The 14,101-nt window shown below is 45.5% G+C and overlaps 1 protein-coding gene and 1 long non-coding RNA gene across 6 annotated transcripts in view; one reads left to right on the top strand and one right to left on the bottom strand.

Annotated features, from left to right (window-relative positions):
* Positions 1–602: 602 nt before the first annotated feature.
* Positions 603–11,869, bottom strand: LOC125937414 (uncharacterized). Its single transcript, XR_007462376.1, has 3 exons — positions 11,782–11,869; positions 10,476–10,620; positions 603–2,326 (listed from the first exon to the last, which is right to left on the bottom strand). It is a non-coding gene; the product is annotated as an uncharacterized LOC125937414 (long non-coding RNA).
* Positions 11,870–11,997: 128 nt separating this feature from the next.
* The window catches only part of ST3GAL5 (ST3 beta-galactoside alpha-2,3-sialyltransferase 5), a 51,069-nt gene continuing 48,965 nt past the window's right edge, over positions 11,998–14,101 (top strand). For 2 of the 5 annotated variants that reach the window (XM_049652094.1, XM_049652091.1), the window contains exon 1: positions 12,007–12,208. In XM_049652094.1, coding sequence (XP_049508051.1) covers positions 12,118–12,208 — 91 coding nt within the window. In that variant the 5' untranslated portion in view covers positions 12,007–12,117. Of the gene's footprint in view, positions 12,209–14,101 lie in introns of all 5 variants that reach the window. The other 3 variants (XM_049652097.1, XM_049652093.1, XM_049652095.1) reach the window with 2 other exon arrangements.

Here is a 14,101-nt window from a genome sequence, read left to right as displayed (position 1 = left end):
TGGGAAGGATTCATGACTAAAGGAGAGAAGTGAAATGCAGGTGTGTTTGAATAAAGATGCGGGCTCTGGGAGGGCTGATGCATGGCATATGTCAGGAAATAAGCCAGCTGTGATCTAGTTAGATCCGGGGCCCATTAAAAAAAAAAAAAGGATTAGGACAGGGAAGGGAAGAGAGAGAGGCTTAGAAAGAGGACTTACAATATTGAACACTTGGACACTGTTAGACCTGACTAGTTTCTTCCCTAGGAGTAGCATCCACGGTGAGAAATGCATTGAACCAGGGAGACCATTCCTAGCTCTGGCACTCACAGTAGGGGGGACCTTGGATAAGTGAGTCCCTTCCTGGGTCTCAGCTAATACCTGTATAGAACAGGAGTGGATGCTTGCCATTGGTGGTATTTGACACCACATCTCTCCTAGCAGGAAACAGATGGTCCCATGATGGGGGCGGGGGGTGGGGGGGTGGGGGGTGGGGAGTTGAAGGAGGCTTAGTAAGGGATCATTTATAAAGGGATAGGCACAAGGAAAGGAACCAAGGATTGGTAAAATGCCAGGGATCTGAAACATCTGGAGAGGCAAGGAGATAAAACTATTGGCTGTGAGAGAGGGCTGCCTGACCAGACCTGTAGCCTTCGATAGAGAATGGAGCCAACTGCCAGCTGGGATAGGGAGAAATACCCTGTCCTCTAGCCACCCTCCAGTGCCTCTCAGCCAGACACACGCAAAGGCAGAGGGCAAGAGAGCCGGCTGAGGCAGTCTGTGGAGGTCAGCTTCCCACACAGAGCAGGGCTGGGAAAGGAGCAGGAGGAGGCAACAGAGAATATCTCACATAGGTAGCCAACTGACCAATTTATTTGAAGAGTTATATGCATATTTTAATGCGTAACAAAAGCAAGGTAGCCACACATCAAAGCTGTGAGTTCACAGCTGTCATTTTTTTAGGGTAAGGCTAAAGCGGATCTTTAAATGTTAAAAGTTAGACAGTTGAAAGAAAAATATTAAGTGGTAGTACGGGTGGTGCAGGAATATGGCAAAAATCACAAAGATGGCATTTGTGAAACTGAACTTCAGGAAATTCTGATTCTCACCACTCTGGGATCATGACCTGAGCTGAAACCATGGGTCAGATGCTCAACCCACTGAGCCACCCAGGCACCCCTCCATCAAGGGGATTTTAAAAACTGTGATATTTCCATACTATGCAGCAATGAAAATGAACACATCTAAGTCTCATGCAGCAAGATAGATGAAGTTCCCAAACCCAACGTGAGTGAAGGAAACCAGATACAAAGAATCCGTACTGTAGATTTCTTTTATGTAAAGTTCCAAGACTAGCTAAACAAATCTAAGGGGTGGAGGTCAGAAGAGTGGCTACCATCATAGAAGGAAGGTGAGGGTAGTGACCAGAAGGAACCACAAGGCAGGCTTCGGGAAGGTCAGCAATGTTCCATTTCTTGACCCGTTTTTGACATGGTATGTTCATTTAGAGCATGATTGCTCTATGATTGGCTATGGTTGACATTAGCCACTGTTGGAATTTCCCTCCTCCTTCCAGGTGATAGTAGAAGAACTCTAGACCTTATATGGTACAGGAAAATAGGTCAAGGGCCTCCTCCTCTGCCCATGTTGGTGCTGTTGTTACCATTTACCTTTATGTCTGGTTCTAGACTCCAGGGCTCACAGAGATGCCCTCATCACATACAGGCCAGCCATGGGCTTGACCACAGGACCTCTAGTTTCCTGCCCAGCTGTGGCATTTAGTGGTCAGTACATGGCCATCTTCAGGCATTTCTTTAGAAGGTTCTTTACCTCCTAGGGCATTTTAGGGGAACTGGGTAAAGGTCTCAGCTTCTCTAGGAGGCCATCAACTCCAGGTTGGGCAAGGGAAACCCAAATCCCTAGGGTACAGCAATCCTGAGGGCGTGCAGGGAGGAATGATACTTCCGATTCTTTTGAGAATGAGATTTAGGGGAGCGGGAAGAAGGACGCTAATTTCTTACCACGTTGTTTATCCTACCCTCTGAAAGCCAGGCCATGTGCTCTATCTTGTGGCATGTTCAGAGAAGATAAGGTCCCCACCTGTAAAAACTTCACAGCCTCATTGGTAATATGAGAGCATCCCTGAGTAAAGAAACAAAACCAAACCTGACAGGACAGGATAACTTTTGAAGAGGCAGCAGAGCTGGGACCAACTTCTCAAGTTGACCTTGCACATGCTTCGGTATTAGTGTTTCCACATCATCACTTTTATCAGTCCAGACGTCACAAACCCTCAGGCCCTCCATGTGGAAGTTTTGTGTCACCATACATTTTGTGATGCAATTTTCTAAAGAAAAAAAAATGAATTTGTAGCTAAATTTTAAAAACTTAGAAATACAAAACTAACCCAACCCCCAGATTTCTAGCTGCTCTGGAAGACTCTAACGATCTAGCAACACAGGCTGCTCGATTCCCACATGGCAGCAGTGGGAAAGAGCGGAGCAGTGACTGTCCCCTTTAGATAGGACTTTCCAGCTGCATAGTCCCCATAGACTTCTTATGTCTCACACCCAGCCTCCCTCACACATCTGTCTCACCTGCTTGGTCCTGCCCCCAGGCATCCCATCTTATCCTTTTTTTAATTAAAAAAAAAAAACAAACCCTTCATATCTTCCTCCTGCTAGAAGAATAAAGTCCAAACACTTTTGGCTGGCAAATCTTACAAACTCTGGTCCCAATCTAATCTCCCATTGCTCCTCTACACACATTTTTCTCCCAATCATAGGGTACACATGAATGATTCTCATGGCTTTATGCATTCAGGTGGTTGTTTTCTCAGAATCAAGTTTCACTTTTAACTCTTTCACTCGTGTCTTTGATTCCTACTCTCCTTCCGGCATCTGAGATCTTCCAAGATCATTTGCCTTCTCTTCAATGTACATCCCTCAGGAATTCCATTATGTAGGGGATATCCATCAATTTCTGTTGTCAGAAAATGCTTTTATTGTGCCTCTGTTCTTGTAAGATTATACACTTCTAGGTGAACAGTTATTTTCCCCCAGAACTTTGCAGATATGCTTCCCCTGTCTTCTGGCGACTTTCAGTGTCATTGCTGTCTCTCTATAAAGAATCTGTCTTTTCTCTCTGACTGCTTAGGAGATTTTCTTTTTGTCTCTAGCATTCTGCAGCTTCACTGTAATGCATCTCGGATTTCTGTTAATGTTCCTGCTTATCGTATGTTGGGGTTCCTGAATTGTGGGACTATGTTTTTCATCAATTCTGAACATTTTTTTAGCCATTATCTCTTCAGTGATTGCCCCTATATCATCTCCCCGATTTTTTCTTTCTTTCTGGAAATCTGACTAGGCATGTGCCAGACCTTTGATTTACCATTCTGTCCACCAGTCTCTTAATCTTATTTAGTTTTTCTAGATAGAACTTTTTTATCTTGGTGCTGTATTTTGACTAATTTCTTCGTATCGATCTTTCAATTGATGCTCATTATATCTTTACTTCTCTCTTATTGTGTTACCTGTTTCTGAGTTATTATTATCAATAATCTACTTCTTTTAGCTCCTAGTACTTTCACTTTCAATACCTCCTTTTATTTCTGTAAACACTGAACAAACTTATTTGGTATTTTGAATCTTCAAATTCTACTTTGCCAGTGTGATGGGTCTGAGTCCTTATTTCATTTTTTTCTGCTGACTTATGAATAGTGGCTTGTTTCCATATGTGGTATTTTAAGTTGCAAACTCATTTCATCAAATGCTGAAAAATCACAATAATATGGCATCATGCAAAGAAAATGATAATTCTCCAGCAACTGAACTCAACGGCATGGGATATTGCAAACTGAGAAAGAACTCAAAACATCTATTATGAAGAAAATCGATGAATACAAGAAAACTCAGAAAGGTATTTCAGGGAACTCAGAGATACAATGAATAAACAGAAGGAATTCTTTACCAAATAGTTTGAGATTATATAAAAAAAAAAAAAGAACTACGCAGAAGTTCTAGAGCTGAAGAACTCAACAAAAGAGATGAAGAAGGCCTTAGAAAGCAGATGTAAATTGCAAACTCAGGGGTGCCTGAGCGGCTCAGTCGGTTGAGCATCTGACTCTTGATTTCAGCTCAGGTCACGAGGACCCCAGTGTTGTGGGATCGAGCCTTATGTTGGGCTCCGTGCTGAGCATGGAGCCTGCTTAAGATTCTCTCTCTCTTTGTGCCCCTCTCCCCCGCTCGGGCACTTGCTTGCTCGCTCTCTTAAAAAAAAAAAAAAAAAAAAAATTACAAACTCAAACTCCTTGGAACTTTGTGGGAACTGTCTTAGGCTTAGATTCAGGTCTAAGCTGGAAGTGATCTGCTGCTTATAGGTGCCTAAGAGAACTACCAACCCAAGACCCTTTTAAAAGGATTTTGGTCACAAAGGTGGTATGAATTCTAGCCCCAAATTGGCATAAGGACAGGCTTTTGGTCAGAAATTCTCAGGGGGAACTTTTGTTTTTCTTTTGGCTTCACCCTGAACTAAAATCAGATATCTTCAGGCAAGTAATAGTCTATGGCACATATGCCACTCTTTCCCTTGGGGAGCAAGATCTGACAACATCCACTAAAGTTTCCATCACTTGAAGGTTCTGGGTATTCATAAGGATTTCCAATGTACTCTGACGTTTTGCTTCAGTCTAACTTTGTCTACTATCTCTGTGGTCCATTTGGCCAGAATTAATGGGGACTCCAAGGTAAAGTCTGGCTCTGACTCACTTCTCTGGATTCCCACTCTCTCATTGCTTCTGCCTCTGAGGGATGTCCTCCCATTCCTGCCATCTCAGCCTTGATGTAAAACATGCTTTTAATAGTTTCCCCAGCATCTCAGGGATTTTTGACTTGGCAGATTTTGCCAGAATCCACCCTTCCATGTTGTTGCAAACATGGCGCTCACTTTCCTATCATTTTCCAACAGTCTCCCAGAATCCTCGCTCATCCTGTTACCTCTTTCTAGACTGATCTTCCTCACCTTCCCCATTTGCTAAATCTTATTATGGTAGGCAGAATTCCAAGATGGTTCCCCAAATCACTAGCCTCTGATGGATGCTACTTGAACACTATATTCAATTGAACACTAAGCTAATGTTGCTGCGAAGACATTTTTCAGATGTAATTAATGTCCTAAGCCAGTTGATCTTAAAATAAGGAAATTACTGGGTGAGTGGGTCTGACTTAATCACATGAGGTTTTGGAAAGCAGAAAGTTTCGTCTATTGGTAGTAGAAGAGAAAGTCATACAGCTGTGCTCTGGCTGGCCTGGAAGAAAGCAAATATCTGTGTTAAGAACTTTCTATGGGGCCACATGGCAAGAAACCATGGGCAGCCCCAAGGAGCTGAGGGTGGTGATTTGGGGCCAACAGCTTGTAAAAAACCCCAAGGACCTCAATCCGGTAACTGCAAGGGAAGAAATTCTGCCACAAACCGGTGAGCTTGAGTGAACACTCTGAGCCCACTTGAGAACCACAGCCCTGGCCCACACCTTGATTTCCGTCACGTGAGACCCTGAGCAGAGAATTCAGTTACACAGTAACTGGACTTAAACTGTGAGACAGTTTGAGTTGTTTTAATCTGCTAAATTTGTGGCAAGTTTTTTTTTTTTTTTTTAATTTTTTTTTTCAACGTTTTTTATTTATTTTTGGGACAGAGAGAGACAGAGCATGAACGGGGGAGGGGCAGAGAGAGAGGGAGACACAGAATCGGAAACAGGCTCCAGGCTCCGAGCCATCAGCCCAGAGCCTGACGCGGGGCTCGAACTCACGGACCGCGAGATCGTGACCTGGCTGAAGTCGGACGCTTAACCGACTGCGCCACCCAGGCGCCCCTACACAGCAGTAGAAAATGAACACAGCCCTAAACTAATATACCCACCTTATACTTCAAAGCCAAATTCAATTTTCACCCCTCCAAGATGTGTCCTTGAGCTCTGAGGCCGGTCCAGCCAGTGGCCCTCCTCCTCACCCCCGCCCGCCATGCTCTCAGGACTCTTAATAGTCCTTCTGTTATATCTCCTTGTGTTACTGGTTTTGCTTGTTCATCTGTTTTAAAGTGTCTTTCTCTCCAGTTAGACCATTTGACCTTCAGAGAAAGGACCGTTTCTTAGGTCAACTCCAGCGTATGATGGCCAGGGTTCAATCCCAGCTTTGCTACTTCTTAGCCATGTGAACTTTGACTTTTTCATTTCCCTAAGTTTCTACAAGCCTCAACTTCCTTATGTAAGATATGGGGGTAAGAAGACCCTACTTCAAAGGGCTGTTATGAAGATAAAATGAAATCATTTTTGTACAGCACTTCACACAATACCTGGCACATAATAGGCCCTTGGCACATGTTTGTGCAATGGGTGAAGGAAGGATGGAATGAGAGCCTGCACATGTGCCTGAATATGTGTCCGTGTGGAACTGTTTTCTCAACCTAAGCCACCCTGTCAACAGACAGCCTTTCCCTGATGTTTCCCTTGTTTGTTTTACTCCTGCTTTTCCCGTGATTGCTCACAGGAAACATTCCTAGAAAAACCTCAAGGGATTGACTTCCTTTGTGCTTTAGGGCAGCAGCCGGTCTGCATTCTGTTGGCCGCAGCTGCGCTCCAGCCCCTGGGGACTGAGGGAGGGACAACGTCTCAGAAGGATGAGGATGGGAGCCAAACAGCAGGTGAAGTTCACCAAGAGAAAAATACAAAGACAATACTTGGGAGGGAACCCCCCCAAACCAGCCGATGGTAGAGGAGTAGGGATCCCTGACCCCCACTCCCCCGGCCCCTGCCTCACACACAGCCTCAGTCTTGGCTGCTACAACTGCCCTCTCTCCTTTCCTTCTGGCCACCTACAAAATAGTCACATCGGCATCACCCCTAACAGCTTCGAAGATGCCAGGCCCTAGGGAAGGCACAGCTCCTGTCTTGGTGTCAGATGAGAGCCATTTGGCAGGCGAAAAGAAACAGGCCATCTGGAAAAGCCTCGGAGACCTCAGTAATTTGAACCAATGACTCCCTTCAGTTTTATTTATTGTAAAAAACAACATTATAACAACATGAAAGGACATCTCTTACAAAGGAAAAAAAGATTACTCATGATCCTGCTACTCTAATGCCACAACTGTTTTCTTTTTCCAAGCGCTCTTCTCACCTTTTTTTTTTTTTTCGCCACATAATAGAAGTTTGCATGCAGTCTGTGTCCCCTTTTTTGTTTTCACTTAATGTGATATCTCTCAAGCCTTTTCTAGTATTGACCTAAATCTAGTGTTGGTCTCTCTCAATCTCTCTCTCTGAGCTGCATATATTCCAACAGCTTTGACGGAGGCATAATTAATGATTCCTTAACCCTTGGAGATTCTTGCTCATCCCCTTGAATCTTTGAGGTTGGCTGTTGGCAAAACTGTAAATGAAAGGAAGTTTGTTTTCCGGGCCCGTCTGCCTCCCTGATCTTCCTTCCCTGCTAGCCCAATTTTAGCCCAAGACTTCTCTTGCCATATCCTGGTGCCAACCTGCTCTCTGAGCCTGTGCCCCTATTCAAGGGCTATTAAAAATAATATCGTTCTATTTTTTCCTCAAAGAAGAGCAATACATGCTTGTGTTGTCCAATTTGAGAAATGCATAAAAGCAAAAGAAAGTTAAAATCTGCTACCACTTTGCTGTTCAAGATCAGATGCCTCTGTTCCTCATTGCTCTCCAAAGTATTGTTGGCACTTTTGACCCCACTTGTCTGTGTCAGGTCCCTTTTCCCCCAGACCCTGCTCTGCCTTCACTAACCTGTACTGATGACATGATGAAAAAGTTTATTCATGAATGAATAAACCCTAGAAAGTATGCTACCTTGAGGCCCTGGGCACCTATTTAGGTAAAAATATTCATAAACAGATATACAATGCATCAAGGGGGCACCTGAGGCTGGCTAGTTCAACCCACCGGAGACTTCACTGGCTCATTAAACTGGAGTATATACAGGTAGGATGGGCTGCAGGGCTGGTTTGATCTAGTAGCTCAAAAATGTCATAAAGGCAATGGTTTCTTTCTAACCTCTGTCTTTGCTTCCCTCAGCATGATTCTCTTCTAAGGTAAATTCTTCTTGTTGCCTAAAATGGCTGCCTTATCAGTGGCTACTAAGGCTACTTATTGCCTGACTCCTGTCTAGCAGGAGATGAGAGCATCTCTCTCCCACCATCCAACAAATACCTAAGGTTTTCTCTGACTGGATCAGTCTGTTCTGATGGCCGCCCATGAATCAATCTTAGGGGCAAGGAGGATGGGATCTCTCTGGGTGGTTTGGACCAGCAGGTCTCAAACTCTGGTCTTAGGACCCTTTACACTCCTAAAAATTACTGAGGATCCTAAAGAATCTTTTTAATGGAGGTTTAATCTATTGATATTTGACAAATTAGAAATTAAATGTAATTTAATTTAAATTAATAAAATAAATCATAAAAATAAATTACATGTTTTAACAAGTTAAAAAATAATTATGTTTTAAAAAGTACTAATAGCCCCCCCAAAAAAACAAAACAACACAACTATGTTTTCCAAAACAAAAAGATGGTGAGAAAAATGGCTTTTTTCCCCCTTTATTTTTAATTTGCAAGTCCCTTTACGTCTGGTTTAATAGAAGACAGCTGGATTTTCATATCTGCTTCTGTATTCAATCTGTTGCAAATTGTTCTGGTTAAAGTACATGAAGAAAATCTGGTTCACATCAATATGTAATTAGAAAAGGGAGGAGTATTTTGATAGATCTTTTTTGAAGTTTATTTTATTTATTTTGAGAGCGAGAGAGAGAGCACGCATGGGGGAGGGGCAGAGAGAGAAGAAGAGTGAGAATCCCAAGCAGGTTCCATGCTGTCAGTGCAGAGCCCCACACAGGGCTCAGTCTTACCAACTGTGAGATCATGACCTGAACCGAAACCAAGAGGTTTCACACTTAACTGAGGTTGGACACTTAACTGAGCCACCCAGGTGCCCCGATAGCTTTTAAAGGGTATCTTTTTTGGTACTATACCAAAATTCTACAAGAGGTAATTCCTTAAAGGTTTGTTGCATTGTGAAATTGAAAACCTTATCTATAAACTTTTCATACTGTCAAATTAAAATCCATTGTCTGCCTTGCATTTAGAATTCATTTTTTACCCACGTGTGATTTTGTAACATCATGCATTAGCGATTTGGAAAACACTGATTCACTGAGTAAATGCAGGTCTTGTAAATGTTGGCACATTATACATGACCCAATATCCCCAAGTCACATTTGTTAACATCACCATTCGTCACATCAGAAAAGTCCTTAAATATTGAGAACCTGTCTCAGGGTGATAATAAGTTTTCCAAAATTCTAAATTTCTTTTGAAAGCTGGAATTTTTTCATCATTGGCCCAACAAATAGTCCATTGTTTTCCTTGAAGAGACAGGCTCACTTAACTGATTGTCAAGGAAATGTCTACCAAATAATCAAGTTGAAATAACCATAATTTGTCAGTTGCTTTCTCAAGTGAAAATGGTGTTGCATGAAAAAAACCAAAAAACAAAAAAAACCCCAAAAAACCCAAACCAGCCAGTTCAGCTTGTGGCTGCACACGTGCTCTCCCTTAGACAACCACCAGGCTCTGGTTTGCAGTGGAAGGGTTTTATGTGCCTTTCCCATTTTGTTATATAAAATATTAAAAAGATATGTGCTCAAGGGTTGAGATTTTAATAAATTTAGTAATATGTATTGCTCCATCAAGACCATTCTTAAATGACACTGCATTTTTTTTAATTAAAAGTTTTTGTGTTTTTGTTTTTGTTTTTTTACCATTAGTGCGGTAATGAAGGCTATTAGTACAGTTTGGTGCCACTACCCTGATTTGTGAAGGCACCAGTAGTTTTGCACACCTTTGCCTTTGCACCATCAATGCGAAAGGCAAACTATGTATTAGATAATTATGAAATAACTTTGACTTCAGAGATTCCCTGAAAGGTCCTCAGGGACCCCTAGGGGTCCATGGACCATAGTTTGAGAACTGCTCACCTAGACCAATCAGAGCCCGCTCACAGAGCTAAGAGTGGGGCAATCTTACCTAAACCACATGTTGCATCACAGAAGGGAAGGGTGGAATGAATGTTGGGGTAACCACAATGCCTGCTATTAGAATGACCTAAGTAATGAACATAAGGAACTAAAGAATTGTAAAATCGTGGTAGCTGTCCCAGATTTACCAACAGTTTGGCCACTGTGCTAGTCAGGGTCCTGAGCTTTTCTGAGACCAGCCTCTGACTTGAAGAGATTCCAGGTAAGGCTTTGAGGTCGAGGGGCTGATCCTAATTTACGGTTTGAGGATCTCTGTCTCTATCCAGAACAGTAGCGGAGGCTCTGCAGCTAGTAAAAAGGGTGTTTTAGGTCAGGGCTTGTCTTGTCCCACAAGTCAGCTTCTCTTCCCACCAAATGTGAATGGGGTGAATGAGGCAGCGGGTGCAGGGTAAGCTTACCAGTGGTCCGGTTAGGCTGGAACAGGAGGCAGTTTTGAGCTCCTTTTCTTTGTCACACCCACCTTGCACCCAGTCCTCCAAGCCGGAAGGCTGATCCTTATGTCCAACCTTAATGCTCTCACAGCATTTTTCAGACAAGGAGTATCTGGGAGAAAGGGAAAGAGCAGTTAAGGCAAAGAGAGGTAAAGTGTCTGACCAAGCAGGCTGGCCTTGGGCAGGTCTCCAAGAGAGAAGTGGTGAGGTGCTCAGCATTCTCCCTGCAGCTGTCCCTGACCCCATCAGCTGCTCTGCCTGGCCAGCCTTGGCCACTCCACTGGATTTAGATCTCCCAGTGACAGCTTTTCCTCTAATATTTTCAAAATGCTCCAGTATTCTCACCTTAGAATAACTTGGGAACATTTTTATGGCAAAATCCCTTTGGAAAGTATGACAACAGGGTCCCCCCCCCCTTCCTTTCCAAGATTTCCCTCCTGACCTTTGTTACCCAGATACAACATTTTTTTCCAGCACCCCCTGCCCCCACTGGGGAAAGAACACAGACACTGCCAAACTCTGGTGCTTTGCAACCCCTGTACAAACTGTTGCAAAAAAGATCGACAAAATTCTAAGTTTTCACAAATATATTTGGCTTAGTTTCTAGGATCTTCCGTTTTAAACCAGAACCGGTATCACAGGCACATGACTGCAATGCACTGTATCTGTAACCTAAAAGGAAATTCTGAAAGCAGACCAATGAGTTCACTGAGGAGTCAACAAGTCCCAAGGCACAGAAATGTTGCAGACGCATTATACACCCTTGGGTGTTCTAAAGAAATAACATATCAGCGCTTTAAACTCCTTTTAATTCTTGAATTTGGGGATTCACGAATATTTATGCTTTAAAAGTCTGTATGACATTTCTTTTCCAGATTCAAGGGAGACTCCTGAGATATGGAAAGGGGGACTCCAAGCGCAGGTTCTGATCCCAGCTCTGCCACCAGATGTCCCAATGAATTAGGTACCTCACTTATGCTTTCCGGGCCTCAATTACCCATTGATACCAATAGGTAATCAGCACTACTAACCTTTTCTCGGACACGTGTAACAAAAATAAAGATGTTCTGCAAGTCCTCCCCGCTCCCCCACGCCCAGGCTGCCCTCCTGCAGCTCTCAAGGTCTCACGACCCAAGGAACTCTGAACAGTGGTCGCCCTGCGGGGGGTTGTGCAGGCAAGTAAAGCACGTGACTACGAAAAGCCCCTTCATTCACCGACTCCGCATCTACCAGTCCTCTGCGCAGTAAAAGCCTGTAACAAGTCCAAATGCACCTTTTGTTCCCTCCACCGCCTAACTGCACGTAGAGTTCAAGAGGGCTGTGGGGGCCCACTGTCCCCGGTACGACCTGCCGAAGGCGCCCGGCTCCCCGAACCACAGTGGGTGGAGGCGTTGCGCGTCCCGGGGGCGAGGCCGCCGCGGGACCCCCCCCCTCGCGAGCTCCGATTGGTCTCTCTTGTCCTCGTGATGCTCGGCCCCGCCCGCGTCCCTCCTCCGCATCCGCGCGGGGGAGCGGGCAGTCTGGTGCTGAATGGGCGCGAGCGCTGCGCCGGGGGCGGGCGGGGGCGCGGGGCCCTGGACTGGAGGCCGGCCGGCGCCCCCTCCCTAGCATGCGGACGAAGGCGGCCGGCGGCGCGGAGCGGCGTCCCCTGCAGCTGCGAACGGAGGCGGCGGCGGCGGCGGCGGCACCTGCCGGCCGAGGTAAGTGGCGCAGCCCCCTTCTCGGCGTAGCGGGGCCCGCGGGCTGGGGGCGGCGGTGGCCATCAGTCCCTAACCCTGCCTGGCTGGGGCTTGGCGGCTCCTCCCCGGCCCCGCGGGCGGCTCCCAGGGCACGGCGCCCCTGGACGCGCCTCGCGGGGGCGCGGGCTGGGAGTCGTGGCTCCGGGCCGCGTCGACCGGGCAGGGGGCGCCGCGGCCCACGCAAGTGTGGAGGCTCAGGGGTGAACCGCCAGGTTGTCGAGTCCAGCCGCAGTGGCCCTTTCTCCCCCGGTGTTCCGCAGCGGCTCGGGGTTTAATTCATTCCTGGAAGCTTCCGAGCCAGCAGAGCCGAGTTAACTCATTTCCCTGGGACGGGATTGGGGGACCCTCTGCAGTGTAACTAGCAGCTCCCAAAACTGCCCTTTGCATCCTTCCATAAGGCGGGATGTGTGGCGTCTGTACGTAGAAATTCGCCAGTGACCTTCCTTGCCCCCCTCTGCAGCCAGCCCTACGAAAGAGACACGTTTTGGTGACCGTTTGCTTTCCTCTGAATTGTAAGCAGTGACTTGACATAGGCATGCATTCATTATACGCCTTTAGTGTGTAAATAACTCAAGGATTTTGGAGAGCATCTCTCAGAGGTGCCGGGCTAATAGGGAGAGGCGGGGTCTTGTCCCCACCCCACACCAGCTGGGTGACCTTGGCCAATACATATCCCCTTGTGGGGCTCTGTTTCCTGGTCGCTACTGGGAGGCTTGAGCTGCTGCTGATGGCTGTGGTCCCTTTCAGGCCTCTGGTTCAGTGGTTCCGACCGAATAATGTGTTTACCCGTTAAAGGGGTCCTACAAATCAGCTGACTTGAAAGATGAATTTTATGTTCTCATGTCTTAATTCGTGTAGGTGGCCTTTGCTTAATTATGGATCGCTCTTTTAAAAGAGAAAATAGTTTTATGTGCTGCGTTTCTCATCCTTGACTTGCCTGCTTGTGGTGCCAAGCACCCAGCTCAGTACTGGGGTTACAAAGAGGAAGAAGACTCATCTCCTGCCCTCTGGTGTTTAGCCTCAGTCTCCTCTTGTTTTATAACTGCTAATCCTCTTCCACAGAGGGATGCGTGTCCTGAAACTGTGAGGAAGAGGAATTCATGTCTGTTGAGTGAAGGGGCACAGACTCAAAAACATGATGGGTTGTGGTTTCACTTGTGTAATCCGGAAAGCTGGACAGTTTAGAAGAATGTCTTACATTTCTAGTCTTAGAGCCAGGATCACCTAAATTCCAACACATGCTTAGACAGGAGAGAGTGCTGTGAACTGCCAGAGCACTATAACCAAGATGTCATGGTTCTTGTTCCATGTCTGTCCATTATGTGAGTGCTGCTGTTTCTGTAAGATGAAATGGACCTTATTTGTGATTAGCAGCCATTTCTTCCTCTAAGCCAGAAAAGAAATGAGTGAGATGGGAAGGTATGAGGGAGTTGATGGAAGTGTGAGAGGGCCAACAGGCGTATATTCTAAAAAGTCATTTTATGGTTACCTATTTTGAAAATGTTTATAATTTTGGCCCAGATGGCCAAGTTAGTCCCATGCTGTTTGGCAGCAGTGAGGGGAGTTTATCTAGCAAGTTGGCTCTTGGGAGGTGAACAGACTATAATAAAAAAGGTTTAGAGCTCTCTGTGGGAGTCCATCCAGGTGCTGGGGGCCGAAGGGGCATGTCTGGGAGCCAGGAGTTCCTGGGAGGATTAAAACTCACCTTCCACACCCTTCTGGTTCATGAGGAACAAATTAATCTGAACTGCCTGTGGAGGGTTGAGATCATTCCCAGAGGGCATGCTCCATGATTTTAAGTCTAGCTGGGCAGCCTTGGCAGAAATAAAACAGCTGGGAAGATATACAGTGATG

This window comes from Panthera uncia (assembly GCF_023721935.1).
Source record: "Panthera uncia isolate 11264 chromosome A3 unlocalized genomic scaffold, Puncia_PCG_1.0 HiC_scaffold_12, whole genome shotgun sequence".
Lineage (NCBI taxonomy): Eukaryota > Metazoa > Chordata > Mammalia > Carnivora > Felidae > Panthera > Panthera uncia.
Note: the sequence above shows the minus strand (reverse complement) of the source record. Positions and strands in the feature narration are given on the sequence as shown.